This window comes from Xenopus laevis, chromosome 5L, assembly GCF_017654675.1.
Source record: "Xenopus laevis strain J_2021 chromosome 5L, Xenopus_laevis_v10.1, whole genome shotgun sequence".
NCBI lineage: Eukaryota > Metazoa > Chordata > Amphibia > Anura > Pipidae > Xenopus > Xenopus laevis.
In genome coordinates this window covers 119,030,703-119,051,665 of record NC_054379.1, presented here as the reverse complement: position 1 = coordinate 119,051,665, position 20,963 = coordinate 119,030,703, and the positions used below count along the sequence as shown (strand labels likewise).

Here is a 20,963-nt window from a genome sequence, read left to right as displayed (position 1 = left end):
ACCTGTATGTGGTTTTTAAGTTATTTAGCATTTTATTCAGCAGCTCTCCAGTTTGCAATTTCAGCCATTTTTTGCTAGGGTCCAAATTACCCTAGCAACCATGCATTTATTTGAATAAGAGACTCAAATATAAATAGAAGAGGCTCTGAATAGAAAGATAAGTAATAAAAAGTAGCAATAACAGTAGGTGTGTAGCCTTACAGAGCATTTATTATTTAGATGTGGTCAGTGACCCCCATTTGAAAGCTGGAAAGAGTCAGAAGAAGAAGGCAAATAATTCAAAAACTATAAAAAATGAATGTCAGTTGAAAAGTTGCTTAATATTTGTTATTCTATGACATACTAACAGCTAACTGAAAGGTGACCCACCCCTTTAATGTCTTAGGCTGAATCAGATACACAGGCAGATAAACAGTGGCGGAACTAGATGTTATTGGGCCCCACAGCAAATTAATTTTAGGGACTCCCTAAATATCCAGAGGTTTTCTGTTTTACCAATATATATGGAATTGGCACATTAATTATGGCCTCACGGGGCCCCCCTGCAGCCGCAGGGTCTGCTTCTCTGTAGTTACACTCCTGCAGATAAACTATGTATAGCCAGTGAGGCTGAGAAGCCTATATTCTATCTGGGACAGAATATGTTTAAACCTTAATTTGGGGCATAATTCACGTGTATTGTGTTGAAGGACATATATCTCAACACAGTATTTATAAATCTATTCTTATTTGCTTTTGTTGGCAGTAGTCTTTGTTGCTGGAAGTGTTTATTTAAAGTTACACCTCCCCAATAGCATTATTATCTGTTTCAGTGACATATACTGAAATTATTAGTCACATACCCACTAGGCCTTCAATGCTCATAGACTCCCCAGCTGAATCAGTTCAACTTTTACTGGGCGCAGCTTAATTATATTGATTTACTAATTGTTTCTATATCTGTGCTGATGATCTTGCACACAGTGTTTACTGTTATTTCCTGAGGATTTGCGGAAGCTAAGTTGAATATAAAAGGACAGTGTTAATGGCACCTCTCATCAGCTCAGCAGACGTAAAATGCCAACTTACAAATGAAGTTAAGTGGATGGCACTAGTTTTCCTGTTGTAAACTCCATGAACGGAAATACCCCAGTCAACAGGCATTGACATTCCATATCCTGGGGAGTGGCCTGCAATTCTTCTTCTTGTATTTCCCATGAATCCAAAGTGACAGGACCCCATTGCAGGACCTCTTGTTGTCTATAAAACTTTAACAGCCTTTGTTTCCAGAGATTGTATGGAAAAATGTAAGCTTGTTGGAAAAAGTTGATAACAATCTAGAAACTAACAGCCGTTCCTTTTCACACGTTCTGTAGATTTCTAATTCTGTCTCTGCGCAAAAATCTTTGTTCAATGTACCGTATATACTCGCGTATAAGCCGAGTTTTTCAGCACCCAAAATGTGCTGAAAAACTCTACCTCGGCTTATATGCGGGTCAGCTAAAAAGGTTGACGCTTACTCAGTGTGTGTAGTGACTCCTCCGTGCTGCCCGTACTTCTCCCCGCTCGTGGCTTCCTCAGCCCCTCCCCTCTAAGCTCTCGTCACACAGTACTCCTCAGCCCTTCCCCTTTTTGCAATGTGTGCGCATTACCGTATTGCGAGAGGCGTAGGCCGTGTCAGTGAATGTGTGACAGGAGCGGGGGCAGAGAGGAGGGGGAACAAACTGATCGGCACAGTGCGGAATTGTTTGTGTTTGTAGTGTGTGTTGCCGTGGGATAGTGTGGTTGTAGGGAAGGTTCTGGTATGGAGGACAAGACGTTTACTAAAGAGCTGGACCAGTGGATCGAGCAGCTGAATGACTGCAAGCAACTCAACGAGAGCCAAGTGCGCAACCTGTGCGAGAAGGTGAGACCGGCCCCGCGTAGCAACGTCTGTAAACACTCCACATACACGCACATAGGTGTATAGCGCTCACAGCATCGTAGCGTAACAGGCATGATGTCATGAAGGGAACACATCTGTATATAAACGCTTATAAGGACATTTGCTTATGTAGCAAATCTAGTTTATGTCCGTACATGCACGTCCCACACATAAATAATACACCCATCAGGGGTTGCTGAGGGTTACCAAAACTGGAGCAAACTTTTCACCTGCTATTGCTACTATTGCTACCCATACAAGGATTTCCTTGTTCATATGGGGGAAAGCACAGCAGTTCATGATCCCTGCAGCTAAATGCCTTTTAAAGGTACAAATATAAAAATTATTTTTGATGAGTGCCTTCCTTAAATCATTTTAGTTTTTTGTAATCTAGCCTGTGGTCAGTAAACACATAGCATAAAGCAAAAATAGTACCAGTTTCTCACCCCTAGGCTTATACACGAGTCAATAAATTTTTCCAGTTTTCTTCGGTAAATTAGGTACCTCGGCTTATACACGGGTCGGCTTATACACGAGTATATACGGTAATATTGCTTTAGGAAAATCCATAGATGCCGTGTCCAAAAAATGCAGCAGGACTCAACCTATAAATAAAATGCATATGAGCTTGTATCATTATCGAAACTTGCAATAGAGACGCATTTGGGGCATTTTGACATATGTTCAATCAAGTTCAAATGACTTCAAAAGGGTTGCTCACCTTTAAATGATCTTTTTTGTAACACGTAGAGTGTGATATTCTGAGACAATTTGCAATTGGTTTTCATTTTTTATTATTTGTGATTTTTGAATTATTTAACTTTTTATTCAGTAACTCTCCAGTTTGCATTGATCTGAATGAGAGACTGGAATAGGAATAGGAGAGGGCCTAAATAGAAAGATGAGTCATAAAACAATTACAATACATTCGTACTTACAAAACAATTGTTTTTTTAGATGGGGTTAGTGACCCCAATTGAAAACTGGAAAATTTAGACGAAGAAGGTAATTCATTTAAAATTTAAAAACTATGAGAAAGAAATATGAGGACCAATTGAAAACTTGCTTAGAATTAGCCATTCTAGGACGCAGTAAAAACAAATGTAACACTCAAACACAGTAGGAGAGAGTATGTTATCAAAAGTAGCATGCCAGTTTCAAATAACAATTAAAATAACAATTTAAGAACATTTACTGTGTGTTTCAAATGCTAAACTATATAAGTATATAAGATCTGAACTTCAAATGTGATGGAAATGAACAGAACACTGATAAAACCTGTGTAAAAATGAAATGTTCTCATGGCAACCCCTTGGAAACTATTTTTATAGCAATTCATGTTTTTCTAATTTGACCTTGTTATCTACTTTATTGAAAGTGATTGTTCACTAAGATGTTTTACTGAGGAATATGGTCTTGTCCGTGATCAAACCTCAATGTCAGATGCTTATTTTTGCTAAGCTGAAACCATTGCACATCCTTTAATAGAACTGTTGTACGCCTTTGTATGACTTTTACTGTATATATTGCACTGTCAAGGCTTGTGCGTGGAGCTTTGAAGTTGGGCCATGGTTTCTGTGCAGGTGTGTTGCTTGATGTCAGATGATGTATTCCAATGCTTATCATGCAATTAAATGTATCCTGTTGCTGTTGACAGCTCATATCCAGGCAGCCCGTGCCCTGATGATAACAAGCTCTTTCCTGGGGCTTCCAGCAGTGTTCCTGCTTCTTTCTGCCATGCCCTTTATTCGAATGGGCCATGACCCTGGCGCGGAGAAACACAAGCGATTTCGCCTGGGAGGAATACTCATCGTCATATTAGGTAAGGCAAAAGGAAACAGTCTTTGGTTTGTTAATTGCTCTTTTGCATTTCTATAGCTACTATTCTTCACGAGTGCCCTGGTGACTGGATAAGAAAGTGATGATAATGCAGTCTTGTTCCATCATGTTTAGGATCATTTCCTAGGCAGCCTATGCTGTGTCGGGGATAGGCGAGGTCTGGTGGTGGGTCAGAGGCTGCACATCTACAGCTGTTGGATTTGAAGTTAAACAGTAGCTGATGAACAAAGTATATGCTATTGGTGGTACAGAGCAACAGCTATTAGAGTTCTTTATGAACAATGTGCAGGACAGTGTACAAGACTCTTGAACAGTCACAGCTTTTAATGGTCTGCTAGGAGTTTTGGAGCAGGGCTAGAATTTGGGGTACACACACAATGGTCTAATGAATCACATGCCAATGCTGTTTCTGATGCATATGAGCGACATTATGTGACACCCTTTCACGCTCAATAAAACTTGTGCCACAAATAGTGCACAATTTACCAAATCTAGCCATAGCTATACTGGAATTCTCAGAAAAAAAACACTGCTTCGCAAAAAAAAAAAACCCCACAAACCACGTCAATTTGTTTTTTATCACTACACATTCCATATACGTTTATATTAGGGATGCACCGAATCCAGGATTCGGCCTTTTTTCAGCAGGATTCAGATTCGGCCGAATCCTTCTGCCTGGCTGAACCGAATCCTAATTTGCATATGCAAATTAGGGGCAGGGAGGGAAATTGCGTGACTTTTTGTCTCAAAACAAGGAAGTAAAAAATGTTTTCCCCTTCCCACCACTAATTTGCATATGCAAATTAGGATTCTGATTCAGTTTGGTATTCGACCAAATCTTTCGAAAAGGATTCGGGGGTTCGGCTGAATCCAGAATAGTGGATTCGGTGCTTTACTAGTTTATATATAAGAAATGCATGTGGCTGTGTGTCTAATTTCTCTGATTAAAACTCCTTACCATAGACCAGGGCTGTCCATTTGGCTACCCCTGGGCCATAGATTCCCCTCCAAATGATTTGGATGACCCCCAGCCAGCAAGCCCAAGGGCTACATAGATTTAAATAATGGCAATTTAATTTTAATAATGTGAGCGTTGCACATTTATTTACTAAGGGTCGAAGTGAATATTCAAATTCAAAAACGTTGAATTTTGAAGTAATTTTTGGGTACTTCGTCCATCGAATAGACTAAATTCGACTTCGATTCGAAGTGAAAATGGTTTGACTATTTCTACCATTCGATAATCTAAGTACTGTCTCTTTAAAAAACTTCGACTTCAACACTTAGCCACCTTAAACCTGCCAAATTGCTATGTTAGCCTATGTGGACCTCCTAGAACTCATAGCCAGTATTTGGCTAAGTTTTGAAAAGTCAAAGGATTTTTTTGTAAAATCGTGCAATCGTACGTTTAAATCATACGATCGAAGTACGATCCTAGTTTAAATCGTACGATCTTAAAAAATCCTTTGACTGCGAATGTCGGGCTTTCCTATTCGATGGTCGAATTTCGAAGTTTTTTTCACTTCGAAATTCGACCCTTGATAAATCTGCCCCAAAGTGTATTAAATAATAGTCCCGCATGGTGGAAAAGGTTGGACAGTGCTGCCACAGCATATTATCAGGTTTAAATTGCATAGGATAAGTGAGCATTACATCAATTTCCAGTAAGAATGCTGAATAGTTTTACATTTTGCCTCTGCAACTTCTACTTCCAACTCATACTGTATCAGACGTGCTCACTGTCTCACTGTATATCTTAGTGTTACTGGTATATAGCACACCTTTCATCTTTACATAAGGGGCAAATGGTCCCATGTGCAAAAATTGAGGATAAACCATGTCAATTAAAATGCCAATGAAAACCTTTGAAGGCATAGTATCTCCCTGGCCAGTGTGTGGCCCACAGCAGTTATATTTTGTGTGTTGAATGAGTATGTATAAAGAGAAGATGCTCACTTTTGTACAGGTGTGGGACCTGTTTTCCAGAATGCTTGGGACCTGGTGCTTTCCAGATAAGGGGTCTTTCTGTAATTTGGATTTCGATACTTTAATGGCCCCCATACGCATGCCGATAACAGCTGTCAAAAGGCCGAGTCGGCGGCTTATTGGCCCGCGTGTGGGGTCATCCGATGGGCTTTCCCGATCGATCTCTGGGCAAAAGTCGGCCAGATCTCGATCGGGCAGGTTAAAAAATTCTGTCGGATGGCGGCCGCATCTGTGCATTTATGCGGTCCCGCGATCTGACCGCCTGTATCGGATGCATTATAATCCGATCATGTGGCCCTAAAAATCATGTAAACATTAAATGAACCCAATAGGATTGTTTTGCCTCCAATAAGGATTAATTATATCTTAGTTAGAATGAAGTACAAGGTACTGTTTTATTACTACGGAGAAAAAGAAAATAATTTTTAAAAAGTTAATTAAAATGGAGTCTATGGGAGATGGCTTTTCCATAATTCGGAGCTTTCTGGAGAACGGGTTTCCCCGTTATCCAGAAGAGCCCCTTATCAAGCTGGTCAAGTCGAAACGTTGCTTCACTTTTTGCACAAATAAATTATTTTTTCACTACATCGGAGTGCTGCTGAAATATATTTTGGAGTATGGACCAGACCTGAGCACACAGAGTCACAGTCTGCTCAGTGAGAGTGATTGTATAGCACTACTTTGTGTGTTTGCAATAAGATGACCAGTTACTCTAAAACTTTGAACCATGACTTTCACCATAGAATACCTTAAAACTAAGCAGACATCCTTCTGTAATGCCAATACATGTAATTATTAAATCACATTGATTTTAATCCTGTCCTAGAACTGATTCACTCTCTCAGTAGGGTGATATAACTATTTATTAATTTCCCATCCCAGTAATGTGAGATAGCTATTTGTTTATATTTAATTTACTTCCTTTCCTTTTTGAAATTAATGTTTGGGGAGACTACCATTGAAGAATGTACAGTTGGAGTTATAGGTAGAAGTTGGACTCTTTTTGGGGAAGCTAAGCCTTCATTATTCCATTATACTCCACTCGTATTTACTTCCTGTCACAGGATGGTGGCATAGCCATTAGTTCCTTTCCCATCAAGTTAACTAACTGTTGATTCATTTTTTCCATATTAGCTGATTTTTAGATTATTTTTGTATGTTCATGTTTCTGTATGCTATGTTTCCTCCCACAGTCAAAAATACCCTTGCAGATTAATTGATAAAACTGTTCCTAGTTGTGCGGGGGGGGGGAGTTAATAAACTCTACTGCTGGTTAAAGTAAGGGCTGGTTATTAAGAGTTGACTAAAATAAGCAGTTCCATGCTACAAACTCTTTCTGGATTATTATTTGCAATTACAACACATGGCCAAACTGCAATGGTAAAATATACTGCTCAAGCATGTAATCTCATGGAAATAACCTATGGGTACTTTGGCAGCAGTTCCAGTAGTATCTCTATGCTTTATTCATGTATCCGTGTTTAGGAATAGGGGAAAACAACTGATTACAAACTCTGTGGTCCAGGTTGATTGATGAGAAGAAAGAAGAAGCCCTCAAGGCATATTTTACTATACCATTTAATGCTCATAGTTGCTTCTCACAAGTTTTTATTTTTCTGTCAAACATATGTGACATCAGCTGCTATTGTATACAGAGGCATTTACTAATCCTTCCCCTCTTCTTATGTGTATTGTCAGTAGTGATGGGCGAATTTCTTCCGTTTCACTTCTCTGAATAATCCGCAAACTTCCTACAAAATTTGCAAAATTTGTGAAACGACCAAAAATTCTATGACAAATCGCGAAATTCAGATATTTTCACGAAAAAAATCTTGAAAATCTGACATTTTGCGCAGAAAAATCATGAAAATCTCACATCTTTCCGAAAAATTGTGAAAATTGGAAACTGGCGCCTGCGTCAAGCTGACGCTGTCGTTAAAGTGAATGGGCGTCCGAATAGTGTTGACACAAATTACTTTTCGGATGCATGCCCAAATATTTTTTGACTGCGACGAAATTTCGCCGGAGAATTTTCGCAAATCTTCTTGCCGACGGCGAAACACGGAAATTTGCAGCGAATTCCTGCCAGGCAAATTTATTCGCCCATCACTAATTGTCAATAATAGTACAAATACCCAACTAGTGTGTCCTGTATATATAATGTGTTAAAGCTTGACAGTACCTACTTATTCTTACATTCCTCTTCTTGCTCTTTAATTTATCCCCTTTATTTCAACTCTTCTGCTTACTCCTCTTTCGTTCCCTTTTTGCATACCTGTTTTCCCACTCTCCTTCTTTTCTTCAATCTATTCTCTGGTCTTTTCCCTTTCTTTACTGTTGTATTGTTTTTAGATTAAATATCTAGAACAAAATATGTTTAAAAAGTGAAAAAAAATTCAGGAAAACAAATCACCAAAAAGTTGCATGCGTTCTTGGTTATAAAATATCTACATTTTGTTATTTTTTATTTACTGGCGAGATAACTAGTTTCTTACAGTAAAACAGGCATGTAACATAGGGTGCTACCTTAAAGCAGTACCTATGGGGAACTCATTATGTATTTTAATAAAATTTGCAAAGATTGCTCAAGGTAACCTTGGAATGCTAGCAGCATCTACTAGCCCCCTGTTGTAAAGCAATCATCTGACTGCCATGATTTACTTGATCCGGTGCAAACATTTGTAGTAATGTAAAGGTGGTCTAGTCAACAATAGCACCCAATCAGCAGTTAGCATCTACAGATTCTGAAAACAAAAATCTGATTGGTTGCTATGGATTACTAGACATGGGAAAAACTGGGTGCCTTTTATTACATTACCCTTAGAGTGGCTTTTATTACAATACTCCTGTAATATTTTCCAGAAGTGTTTATAGGAAAAAACATGGTTGACTTGGTAGTTTTCAGACAAGACACTAGCTACAGTAAGGGTGGGAGAACACCAGTGGTTAACACATTTCCCATGCAATTTGTCACCATTCCTAAAAATCTTAGTTATAAAAAATCCACTTGAGGCAGCTGCTAGAGTTAACCTAGGATTAGTTTAACGCATTTGGAGAGACCCCAATAGCTGCCAAGGATTTTTATGGCAGTCTGTTATATTAATAGGTCTAGCTGCAAGAAAATCAATCACCAATCTTGACAGAAAGCTCACTTGATGGAAAAACCACCCAGAATAAAAGAAAGTTCCAAAACGTCATCTACTATCAGTATCCAAGTATGCTTGCATATGTATTGGCACATATCTTTATGGCCTTTCTTTAGATTTCATTTATTTAAGCCTGCAAATGACAAGAAACTGTGTGATAGAAAATAAGCCTGTTTGTTTTGTAAATTGTCATAGTTTAGTAAATGGACCCAAAAATGTGCCGCTGCAAATAGTGTGCTGCTCTGTATGATTTGTTTGATAAATAACCCTAAGAAAATAATAAGAGGCTACTGTGGGGAAATTGTGCAGCTATCCATTTACAGGGTACCCGAGATTAGTCAAATGACACCCTTGCCCTGCCATTGTAGCTTTATTGTAAATATAGGGAACCCAAAGTGGATAACAAGCCTTACTCATCAGTACTGAGGCATAGCACCTGTATATATACAGGTATAGGACCTGTTATGCAGCAGATTTTTCAATAATTTGGATCTTCATACCTTAAGACTACTAAAAAATATATACGGAAAAGCACTTTAGCCAGCAAAATAAAAAGTTCTGATCATTTATGACATTTAAAACTCATAATTATGATTTAAAAAGCCAAAATGATGACGTGTAATCTCATAATTATGACTTAAAAAATGAAATTATGACTTTTAGGGGGCAGATTTATTAAAGGTTGAGGTGAATTTTCGAATGAAAAATTCGAATTTCGAGCTATTTTTTGTGTACTTCGACTAGTCAAATTTGAAAAAAATGCGAAAATTCGAATATTGAAAATTTGATTTCAACCATTTGCCATCTAAAACCTACCAAATTGCTGTTTTAGCCTATGGGGGACCTCCTAGAACCTATTTGGAGACAATTGGTGGACTTTGAAAAATAAATGTTTTTTTTGGGAAAAAATTTGAATGGAATTCGATCGAATGCGCTATTCCTTCGATTCATATGATTCGAATTTGGCCGAATACGGACCTATTCGATCAAAAACTCACCTATTCAACCCAAAAAAAATTTACTTAATTTCGGTTGGTCTTTCTGAATTCCTAAGTTTTTTCAATTTGAAATTCGACCCTTGATAAATATGCCCCTTAATCTCATAATTATGACTTCATAAAGTTGAAATAATGATTTTCAATCTCATAATTATGACTTTTAAACTCAAACCTTTTTTGCTGGCCCCAGTGCTCTTCCGTACAAATAAACTGGTTTTGCCTCCAATAATTAGTTTGGATCAAATACAATGTACTGTTTTATTATTACAGAGAAAAAGGAAATCTTATTTAAAAATCTAAATTATTTGGATAAAATGAATCTGTGGGAGATGGCCTTTCCATATTTCCTAGTTTTCTGGTTAATGGTTTTCCAGATAACATAGCTTTTCACACTATATGAAGATATATCCAGTACAAAGGCTTGAGATTATCACCCATTCTTAGCACAGACATGACTTCCAACAGATTGGTTGTTATGGGTTACTGCCCAGTTTCAAATTTGCCTAGTTTTTATAAATGAGCCCCATTAATTATTGATCTCAAAGGAAGAGTATACCTTTTAAGGGAGAAGGATAGTCATGTAGCACTTGGGGCTGCCAAATGTTAGGTGAATGTATTTACTTATCTGATTTTTTTTTACTTATACCAGTGAGCACCACGGAGCGATCCTCTTCCAGCTTCTTCTTTCTTCAAATTTTCCAGGACGGACGCATGTGCAGTAGAATGAAAAAGCGGACTTTTTAGTTAAAGGGCATGTAAAGGCAAAAAAATAAAATCCCATTTCTACTTTCTTTAATGCAAACGAAACCCATCTCCAATATACTTTAATTTAAAAATGTGTACCGTTTTTATAAGAAACCTGACTGTATGCAGTGAAATTCTCCCTTCGTTTACTGCTGTGGATAGGAATTGTCAGACGGTCCCTAACTGCTGAGCAGGGAAACAATCATACTTATGAACAGCAGGGGGAGTCCCCGCCTTACTTCCCAGCCATGCAGAACTCAAGCAGCTTTGTTTATAACGATCCCTAAGCAGCCCAGACCACACTGAGCATGTGACCCCCTGTAGCCAGCTTTGAAAACAAAAATCATTTGTTTGATTAGGCTTAGGCTTGTGGTGCAGTACGTTCATATTTATGTTTAGTATACAAAATACAGCATTTCTAGCGTTATTCTATTTTAGACTTTACTTGCCCTTTAAAGTTTGGCTTTTCACTCAAATGCGCATTGTCAGCCGCGTGAAGAAAGAAGAAGCCGGAAGAGGATCGCCCCGTGGTGCTCGCTGGAATAACCCCGGGGCGGTGCAGTTTTCTGCCCTGGGTTTCAGGTAAGTAAATACATTCACTTGGGGGTGCCTAACATTTGGCACCCCTAAGTGCTAAACGACTTTCTTTCTCCTTTAATGGGAGCGCAGTGTGAATGCAGTATCTTGCCCAGCCTGTTATAGAATAATCTGTCCTGTGCTCATTTGCTCTGAAAAACATCACTTTGAAGATCCATCTTAGTTGTCATCATCCATGGCTGATATTTGCATAAAGTATTGAACCTGTGAGGAGTGATTCATCATTTGAGTGTAGCACTATAGTTTCTACCTCATGTTTAGGTGGGTTTAGGCTTTGTTTCAATCTACGGCAATCTATCACCCGGCACACATTAGATTAGTCATGGTGAGCTGGGAAGGGAGGGGAGTAATATCCTCTGTAATGTAGAAGAGTGATTCATCCTTGAGTCATCAGGCTCCACAGCTGAACTGATCCACTTTCATTTGCTCTGTATGACCCTCAGAACTTGAATTTAACTGCTTAGCTGCAAGAAAGTTGCAGTCTGCACACTCATGTTCCCTTATGTTGTAGAATTGAACTTCTAGCTGAAGCTTTGCATTGTACAGTTTGGAATTTACTGTGGAGGAAGACCAGATAAAAGCTTTTAGAACCTTCTCTTTTGTATCAATTATGCAACCAAAACTTGCCTCCAAATCAAGAATTCAAAAATATGCACCTGCTTTGAGACTGAGACATCAAGTCTGCTGTGCCTATGATGCTGGCATCACCATGTGCAACATTTATGTACATTTCAGTGCAACCATATTTTGTGCAGTGTCCAACCACAGCCCTTGAATAGCATAACTACAGTTCATAAGTCGAGCAGAAACAAGAGAGTGGAATCAACAGATGGCTGAAAATTCAGCATTTTCCTCTCTAGTCCGGGGTCTAGGGCGGTGATGAGACATTTCCACCACTCGCTCGTGCTTTGCCTTTGATGACATCGATTAGGTACATCTGCTTTTATTTAGGTGCCAAAACAATGAGTGATAATGAGCTAATAAAGGAACATCAGGTAGACATTTATACTTGTAACATAGTGGCACTTTAGTTTTTAATGATGTTATATTGAAGTTTTTCTGAACCGATACATGACTAACTTCCCTCCCATAGTGTGTGAACTGTGGGCCTGCGGCATTGGCTGATGCAGTGAGAGCTGATGGAGTGAACTATAAGGCCAGGGTAAGCCTTTCCATACTAAAATTCTAGCTACGGATTCCTGATACTATCACAGCAACAGTTAGAAAATCTTTCTCTCCACTTTGCCTTATTTTAAAAATCGCATCCAAGATATTGCCAGGCACAAAGGTACAAAGGGTAGTCCCATGATTAGGGCAAACAAGGTCATCAGCAAGGCCACAGGAGCAAACAACATAAAGAAGGAAGTGAGAAAGTTAGATAGTGCCTAGTAGAAAACACAGGTTACCCCATTTCTTGTAGCAGAAGCACATGCGTATACAGTTTTTCAGGGTGGTATTAACATCACTGATGGCAAGAAGTTGGAATTTCAACCATAAATGTTGCATTTGCCTTCACCTATACCACAATAAAATGTTTTTCTACTACCTGGTGAGTGATTTTGCTCTTGTATTAGCTTGCTACAATTATGTCAATTATGGACTATGGGAGATGCTTCCTAAATCCTATTTTTGGCTGAACAGTTTATGTTAACAATCAGTATGTGATAGAAACTCCTAAATACAGCATGTTGACAAATCAAAGGCATCCTAAAGCATAAGTAAACCACAAAAACTTAGTTTGATTCCTCAAAACATAACGATCTTCTAAAATAACAATGGGGGGTGACACAAGCAATAGCATGAAGACTAGAAAGTTTGTTTGTCTTATTTTCATGATTCGCACCCAGGCAGCTGTAGGTCTTTTTTTTTTATTTACAAGAAATGATTCTGTATAATGACGACTCTTTGCATACAATAATAACTGTCATTGTGTGAAGCAGTGGGGCAGATGTTGACATAGTGGTGGTAGTACAGGTATAGGTTCCCTTATCCGGAAACCCGATATCCAGAAAGCTCCGAATTACGGAATCTCTCATAGACTCCATTTTATCCAAATAATCCAAATTTTTAAAAATGATTTCCTTTTTCTCTGTAATAATAAAACAGTAGCTTGTACTTGATCCCAACTAAGATATAATTAATCCTTATTGGAAGCAAAACCAGCCTATTGGATTTATTGAATGTTTAAATGAATTTCTAGTAGACATAAGGCATGAAGACCCAAATTACGGAAAGATCCGTTATCTGGAAAACCCCAGGTCCCAAGCATTCTGGATAACAGGTCCCATACCTGTATTCTCTGTTTTGCAGGATACTTCACTTAAATTGTTTTTCTCTCTCCAGAGATATTGAACATCAATATTTCACATTTACTGTACTAGTTGTACCCAAAGTAGAACATGTTTCTAGGATACCATCACAGAAGTATTGATGGATCAATCACAATGGCTCATCCATTTATTGCCAGACCAGGGGTTTTAGTCTTGACAGCACGTCTGAAACTGTGCTCTGTCCAGGGGGACTGGGGATTGGTTTGGACCTATGGGATCACATTATAGGACACATTTATTAATGGTGGAATATCGAGGGTTAATTAACCCTTCGACTATCGAAGTTAAATCCTTCGACTTCGAATATCGAAGGAATTACCGCTATCGATCGAACAATTAAATCCTTCAAATCGAACGAATCGAAGGATTTTAATCCATCGATCGAACGAAATTCCTTCGATCAGAAATTTGCTAGAAAGCCTATGGGGACCTTCCCCATAGGTTCACATTGATGTTCGGTAGGTTTTAGTTGGCGAAGTAGGGGGTCGAAATTTTTTGTAAAGAGACAGTAATTCGACTATCGAATGGTCGAATAGTCGAGCGATTTTTAGTTCGAATCGTTCGATTCGAAGTCGTAGTCGAATTTCGAAGTAGCCGAAAAAAACATTCGAAATTCGAAGTATTTTTTCTTCTATTCCTTCACTCAAGCTAAGTAAATGTGCCCCTAAGTAGCATTTGTTTAAATTTCATTTGCATTATGTAAAAAGTATTTTATAGGAGTCTCATTCTGATGCAAATTCACTTACTCTTTACATGGAGCAAAGAGTATCCTTACTGTATATTTTATCCTTTCATATTTTTCAATTTCTTAAGAAGGATCTGCTTATCAGAATATAAGCACCAAATGCATTAGGAGGGGGCAAGGGAGCCTCTACTTGCTGCAAAGTTATTCTGCCTAAGGCAATATCTTCGAAGTATTTACATTACTTGGCATCAGGGTCATCATTGTATGCTTTACATATAGTAGGTGCATAGATATGAACATAAAACTTTAGCATATTGAATAGGAGAGCGAAACTGGCAAGTTTATTGCTCTGACCCCCTCCTCCAAGTAATAATAAACCACAGATGCATGCCTTTCAGGCACTGGGTGGGGACATATAACTGGGCATTGAAAAACACACATGCAAATACACAATTCAGTGCTCTCAATGGCTTCATGTTGTTTAAAACCTTCCCGGCCCAGTGTTGGTTACAATTAGTCTATCATTGAATAAAAGAGCTTCAACGAACCTCAGCAAAGGCAGCTAGCACCTTCAGTTTGCTGATCTGCAAAGTCTGGTGGTGAATGAAAATGAATTAAAATATGTGGATCTCTGCTCAGTAGTGACTCCTACTCTAACAGAGTTTAGTAGACTCATGCTGCAGATTTCATATAACTAACGAATTGGATCTTCAGTCATGACTTTCACCTCAATGGTGTCTTAAATTTCTTTGGAACTAATTCAGTTGGGCAGAGTATCATAAGAGCACTTATATTGCATATAATTAAAAGATTAGTCAGATTCAGATTAGATGACCACAGGACCAGTGCAAAACACACTTAATCTTTTCCAGTCACGGGCAATCACTTTTATTACTCATTTTCTTCTTTACAAATGCCTCTAGGAGTCCTTATTTTGCATTCTTGATGTTATGTGTTTAATGCTCTTCCAATAATCAATTCACTGAAACTGAATGGATATGTTAAACTCATTCCTTTGTGATGGTGCATTGCTTTATAACATATTTCTGTAGTGAAGTTTTCATTCTCTTACCCAGACAGCTAGAATTTCACTGCCTTAAAGATGTTACTTGCCAACAGAGCTTAAAGTCTTGTTTTGATGAGTTGAATTTCCCTCAGTGACCCTAAATCGAATTTTTTTCCATTCTGTGGATGTCCTTTGTGAAATTAATGTGCTTTCCAAGAAAAGGCATGACACTTGATGATCCCATGATAAATAAGAATTGTTGCATTCTCCTCTTAAAATAGTCCAAGGAAAAGCACAGAGCTCTCCAACTAGAACAGTGTAGGATGGATGTGGCCCTACAAGGGATTGACAGGGACACAATAGTTTATGATGGTACACACATCCGTATACATAAGATGCTATATTTCAGTGAATAAAAATTGTGTAAAATCCAACACGTGTATGATTTATTGTATATAAACACTGTCTGCGCATAAGCCTTGTACTCATGTTGTACATTGTTTTGGGAACTGTACCAAATTTTTTTTTTCATTCATTGTTTTGAAACTGGCAATTACAATAGTTTTTCTATTCCATTGGTACATTGTTTTGCTAAAGCCCATGAGTCTTTCTACATTCATATTCTGGAACCATGGCAGGATAATGGAATTTGAGGATTTAGAAAATGTTTACATTATTAAAACTTTAACGTCATACAACTCTATTTTTGGTCTGTTTCAGACATTAACATTTGTATTATTTGAGCTGTGCCACATGAAAGGAAATGGCTTAGCTAAGGATCTCAATGAAAAAATATACCGGCATGATAACTTGCATTGCATTTTGCTTAACTTGGACAATGCAGTTTATAGGTCGCATGCTGTAAAAATGTAATTCTGATAATAGCATGCATCTCTGTTGTCACCACTGTGGCGACCATGTTGGAAGCTCTCTGACTATTTGTTCTTAATGAATATATTTAACTATAAAGTATAAGTTCACAAAATCTGATGTGTTTGCGGTATAACTTTATAAAAATTATACTAATACTATTTCCTTTTTTTTTTAATTTTAGCTCTGTGCACCATTATAGCCACTATATGGTTTCCAGTCTCCACCCACAGGGAGACCACCATCGTTACATTTGGATACTCCTTGTATGCTGGATGGATAGGGGCAGCATTTTGCCTTTTTGGTGGCTCTGTCATTGTCTGTTGTGCGGGTGAATTCAATGCATTCATGGAAAACAGATTCTATTACTCATCCCAAGGATCCGGCTCTCCATCTCACGCCAAGAGTGCTAATGTCTAAGGATACAGTGATTTTAGCCAAGGCTGATTAACCTGAACCTCCATTACACTGTTGCTGATGAACTATGAGAACTTACGTGCCTCCGGTTTTATCTGTGTATGCTGTTCTAAAACATAAATGACATAATATGAAGCAATGTGCCAGGTGTCTAAGTGTTATCCTCTACAGTTAATAATGTTAGACACCTCTGTTTTTTTTTTTTTTATTCCATTGGTGCTTAGAGTAATATGCTTGGAGATGAAGAGCTCGGTAAGGTAAACAGAGTTCAGGTTAGATACATGTTTCTTGATAGAAAAGATGTTCTGTGTGTAACTTGCCTAATACTGTTTTATTAATGAATTCAAGTACGCTGTAATGGACAAGCAACACCTTTAGCTATGTGGGTGTTATCATTCTTTCGCTGGCCTCCCACACCTATTTCTGGTACCTCTAGTTTGACTGCAACATCTAATTTAAGATATGCCTAAAATGTTCATCATTTTAATGGATTGAATTGGGAATGAGTGTGAGGTCTCAGGGCCACAGTGAGAGGGGGGTGGGTACCTGTCAAAGGGGATTATAGTAATCAAGGATATCCTGTTGTTGATCCACAACTTAAAAAATCACTTACAGCCTTTTAATTGTTAGAAAATGTAATACTTTTATCTACACCCCCCCCCAAAAATTGCCCTTCTAATTCTGGGGTCTGGGCCTCCCCTGAACCCTACCTTGAGGAAGCCATAGTATCCTAATTCTTAAAGCCATTTACTGTGGCTTCAACAAGAGAAGAAGGCAGTAAAATATCCATGAACATATATGTGTTGCTTGTCCTTTAAGGAGCATACCTTTTCTTACCATACATTTCTAAGTCAATTTGCAATTTAGTTTTTGTGTTTTCTTTAATGTTTTTGTTCAGCAGCTCACCAATTTGGAATTTCAAACTACCTTTTTAAAGCAACATTGACCCATTTAAATTGGGCTTGTGGCCCAATAAATACAAGAGGATCCTGCAATGAGAACTTTGTACATCTGGTTCCATGTACTTCATTCCTATAACTTTAGTATAATTCTCCCTTCCCATGTTTGATTATAGTGTACTGGTGGGTAACCTAATTGTCCATTTGTTTATGACAGCAGATAAAAGGAGTGCCATGTTGCTGGCAAGCAGAATTCTCATTAGTGAATCGTTTTGCATCTGAAAGAGCAATGTTGCATGGGGAGATTTGTTGCCTACATTAAAAATGAGCTTTCCCGCGATCAAACTGAATCGCCGCTAGTAATGTAATTCACTTGCAGCGATTACAAGGTTAGCAAGCGACAATGTATTTTCAATGAGTTTTTTAGCCCATGGTAACAATTTTTTAACATGGGTGACAAATCTCCCTGCGTGTTATCGTTCTAATTGTGTACGTGGTTTAACAGGACAGTTTTATGGTGCCTTAAATCCCCTTTTTCTGTAATTGTCAGTTGCATATTGCTTGCTGAAAAACTATGTCCTGTTTTGTTGTTTATATTTCTTCATGCTAAACAAGCAATGCCTTCTGGTCTTCAGTCCAACTGAAATAAAGGGAACACATTGTCGCTGCATGAGAAACAATAGCTGGGGTTCAGTCCAGCACACAATCTGCTCCTTGTAAAGTGAACAAACAGTACCAATAACAGCTCTTTCTTGCCAAACTGTGTTTCCCAACCCCTCCTTCACAGAATCAATGCCGAATTGTAGGGTAAATATTTAGAAAAATTGTGTCTAGATTATTTTACAATTATTCCTAAAAAGTGAATGAAAGGTTGTGTTTTCATGAGCAAAAAGATGACTGCCCTTTTATATTTTTTGTGTGACTCAATATCCTTTTGTAATAAGTAAGAATCCAGATGTGAATGCCCAGAACAACAGAAATCACCAAATCATATACAGATAAATACCATCATTGTGTTTTGTGTATAATAAAGTGACCAATTCTTAGATGTTCAGTGTATACAGTAGTAGTTTTGTCATTAAATCAAACATATTGGACCAAGCAAAACTACACATCTGACAAATGAATTACGGGCTTTTATTGTACTTGGAATGCTGAACAAGCAGACACATTACAGTTAACTACTGCCATATGCCCTTGCAGTAACAACACCAACTAATGCAATGGACTGCTGAAATCATTAGAACACCATTATTTCAAATGCAGGCTTGTGGTTGTTTGATACAATACCCAGCATTTAGCACAGTAACAGTTGCAGTCCATTACCCTGGACACCTCAGCTGCCCTTTTTCATGTTGAATCCCCCCTAATACATGAGAGACAAACTTACCATTGTGGATTTGCTTTATACACCTGATTATTTTTCCTCTCAGTGATCTGTAAGTCACTCTCCTCTGAAGCAAAACAGATGGCACTGTGGTTTAAAAAGCAACAATTTATTGCATCAGGCTTTTATGCATACGGGCCTAGGCTATGCTGGAGGCTAAGCACCCAGTGAAATTGTGGCACAGCATTGCCAGGAACAGTGTTTGATTGTATACTAAGGAGAGGGCTGATTTGGAGCAGTCATTTTCTAAATGACTGTTTCATCTGGCCTTATCGGAGAGTCAGCTATCAGTGGAAGTGGTGTTGTGTACTACTCAATAGAAATCAGTGAATAACTGTTGTAAAACAATAATTACCTTTGAATTTGAATAGTGGGAGCTAAGGCAGAGATGCAAGCGCTCATTTAACATAGATGCTGATTTGTTTCCAGTGATAACAAATCAGGTCTTTGCTGTCATTGTAGTAGGCTGATAAAAAAACTAGGGAAATATAGATTAAGGGGGGAATGTAATATTGGTCTCTAAAGCAAAAATCATTCCTAATTCGTTCCTAATGTGAATAAATGTTCGCAAAGTGAACAGTTTTGGCTTTGCATACAATTTGCCCTTCACACGCCAGTAGGATAGTGATTACATTTGTTTAGTTTGCGATAGTGCGCAGTATATATAATAAAACTTCTTAATGAAAAAGTTATGTTTGCAGCAAAACTTTAAGGTGTTAAAAGTTCGCAATGTGCAATTAAGATTTGCAATGCAATAAAAGCCTAATGAAGAATATTACATTGCGACATGCAAATTGTATTTCATTACTCCTTAAGAGCTTTGGGGACTACTAAGGTCCCTTCTTTGAGCATGGTGTCATATAGTATCTGGAATAGTACGACAGTTATACACACTAGCACTGGGTATAAGAACATTGTTGCAAAAATAGTTTTTTGATTCCTCTGCCTTTCATGCGGTTTTTGGTTGCAGTATCATGGCATGCTGTATAAGTTGTCCTGAAAGCTTACATTTTGCTACTCTCTATAGAAAACTATTTGCTGATTGGTTCATACTTGCAAATCCACTCGTGCAGTGGTTATTTGTCCACACAGGCTAAAGATTTGCTCTGCAAATATCAATTTAAAGTAAAACTACATATTAAGTTCTTCTTGTGTACCTTTTTCTTTATTTACACTTCCCAGTTTATGAAATATTAATGGCATCCTGTCTGCACTGCCCTTAATTTGTATGATTGAGTGGTAATGGCATAATTCTATTTGAATGCTGTACTTAAGCCCAAGAAAAGGGTAATATACACAAATGGCGGGGTTTATAACTATCCAAAATTGAAGCAGTGCTGCAATCCATAGCAACGCATGCAGTATTTATTCTTCAATCCAAGGTTTTCTTTACCTGGTGAATTACAGTTTTGCATTTGTATTAGAAATGGAGCTTCAGTGTTCTCATCTGGAATCCATTGGCTAAATTATGTATGGAAAACAGATCAGAGTGAAGGGAAAATGTTGACAAACTCCCATCAATTTTCCACTGAAATGGTATCTAGCCTTGAATTCTAAATTTTCTTTCTCCATTGTACATACTTTGGGTATATATTTGATGTATATTCACCAGAACTTTAATTCTGTTAACTCGGCAATAAACGATGTAAAATATACTATTACTATAAAGAAAATATTGACATTTCTACTGTAAATAATAATGTAACTAGATTATCTGTAATACAGATGTACTAACTGGTTAGTTTGCCAAAATTTGTATGACCGTTTTTAAATAAATATCCTAACATTTATATGTATCGTACAAACCAAAAGCCATTTGTATCATTGAGATATGTAATAAAATGTTCTCAGTCTATAAGTTGTTTATGTCTATTAATAATTGATATTGGTATATGTATGAAATAGCAGGTCACCATGTTTTGGAACAAGCACAGAGCACAGTCAGTTACCCTTCTGCTCCATCCACGATCCTGAGTTTTTCAGTGTTGCATTGTAATTTGCCCTGAAGGACAAAGGGTGTCAATGGAACCAGGAGATCTGTAAGTGGGAAATTAATATAAGGAAGTAATGTATAGAGGTGTTCAATGTATTCATTTTATCAAAAGGAGATTGAAGTTGTATATAAAAGGGTAGGCAGTGTTGCACCCATACAACTT

The 20,963-nt window shown here is 37.9% G+C and overlaps 1 protein-coding gene across 3 annotated transcripts in view; it reads left to right on the top strand.

The window, feature by feature from the left end:
• Positions 1-20,662, top strand: part of LOC108717013 (claudin-11) — a 36,535-nt gene extending 15,873 nt beyond the window's left edge. For 2 of the 3 annotated variants that reach the window (XM_041563342.1, XM_018263705.2), the window contains exons 2-3: positions 3,561-3,725; positions 16,289-20,662. In XM_041563342.1, the coding sequence (XP_041419276.1) occupies positions 3,561-3,725; positions 16,289-16,524 (401 nt within the window). In that variant the 3' untranslated portion in view covers positions 16,525-20,662. Of the gene's footprint in view, positions 1-1,257; positions 1,886-3,560; positions 3,726-16,288 lie in introns of those variants that run through there. The other variant, XM_041563343.1, reaches the window with a different exon arrangement.
• Positions 20,663-20,963: the final 301 nt, after the last annotated feature.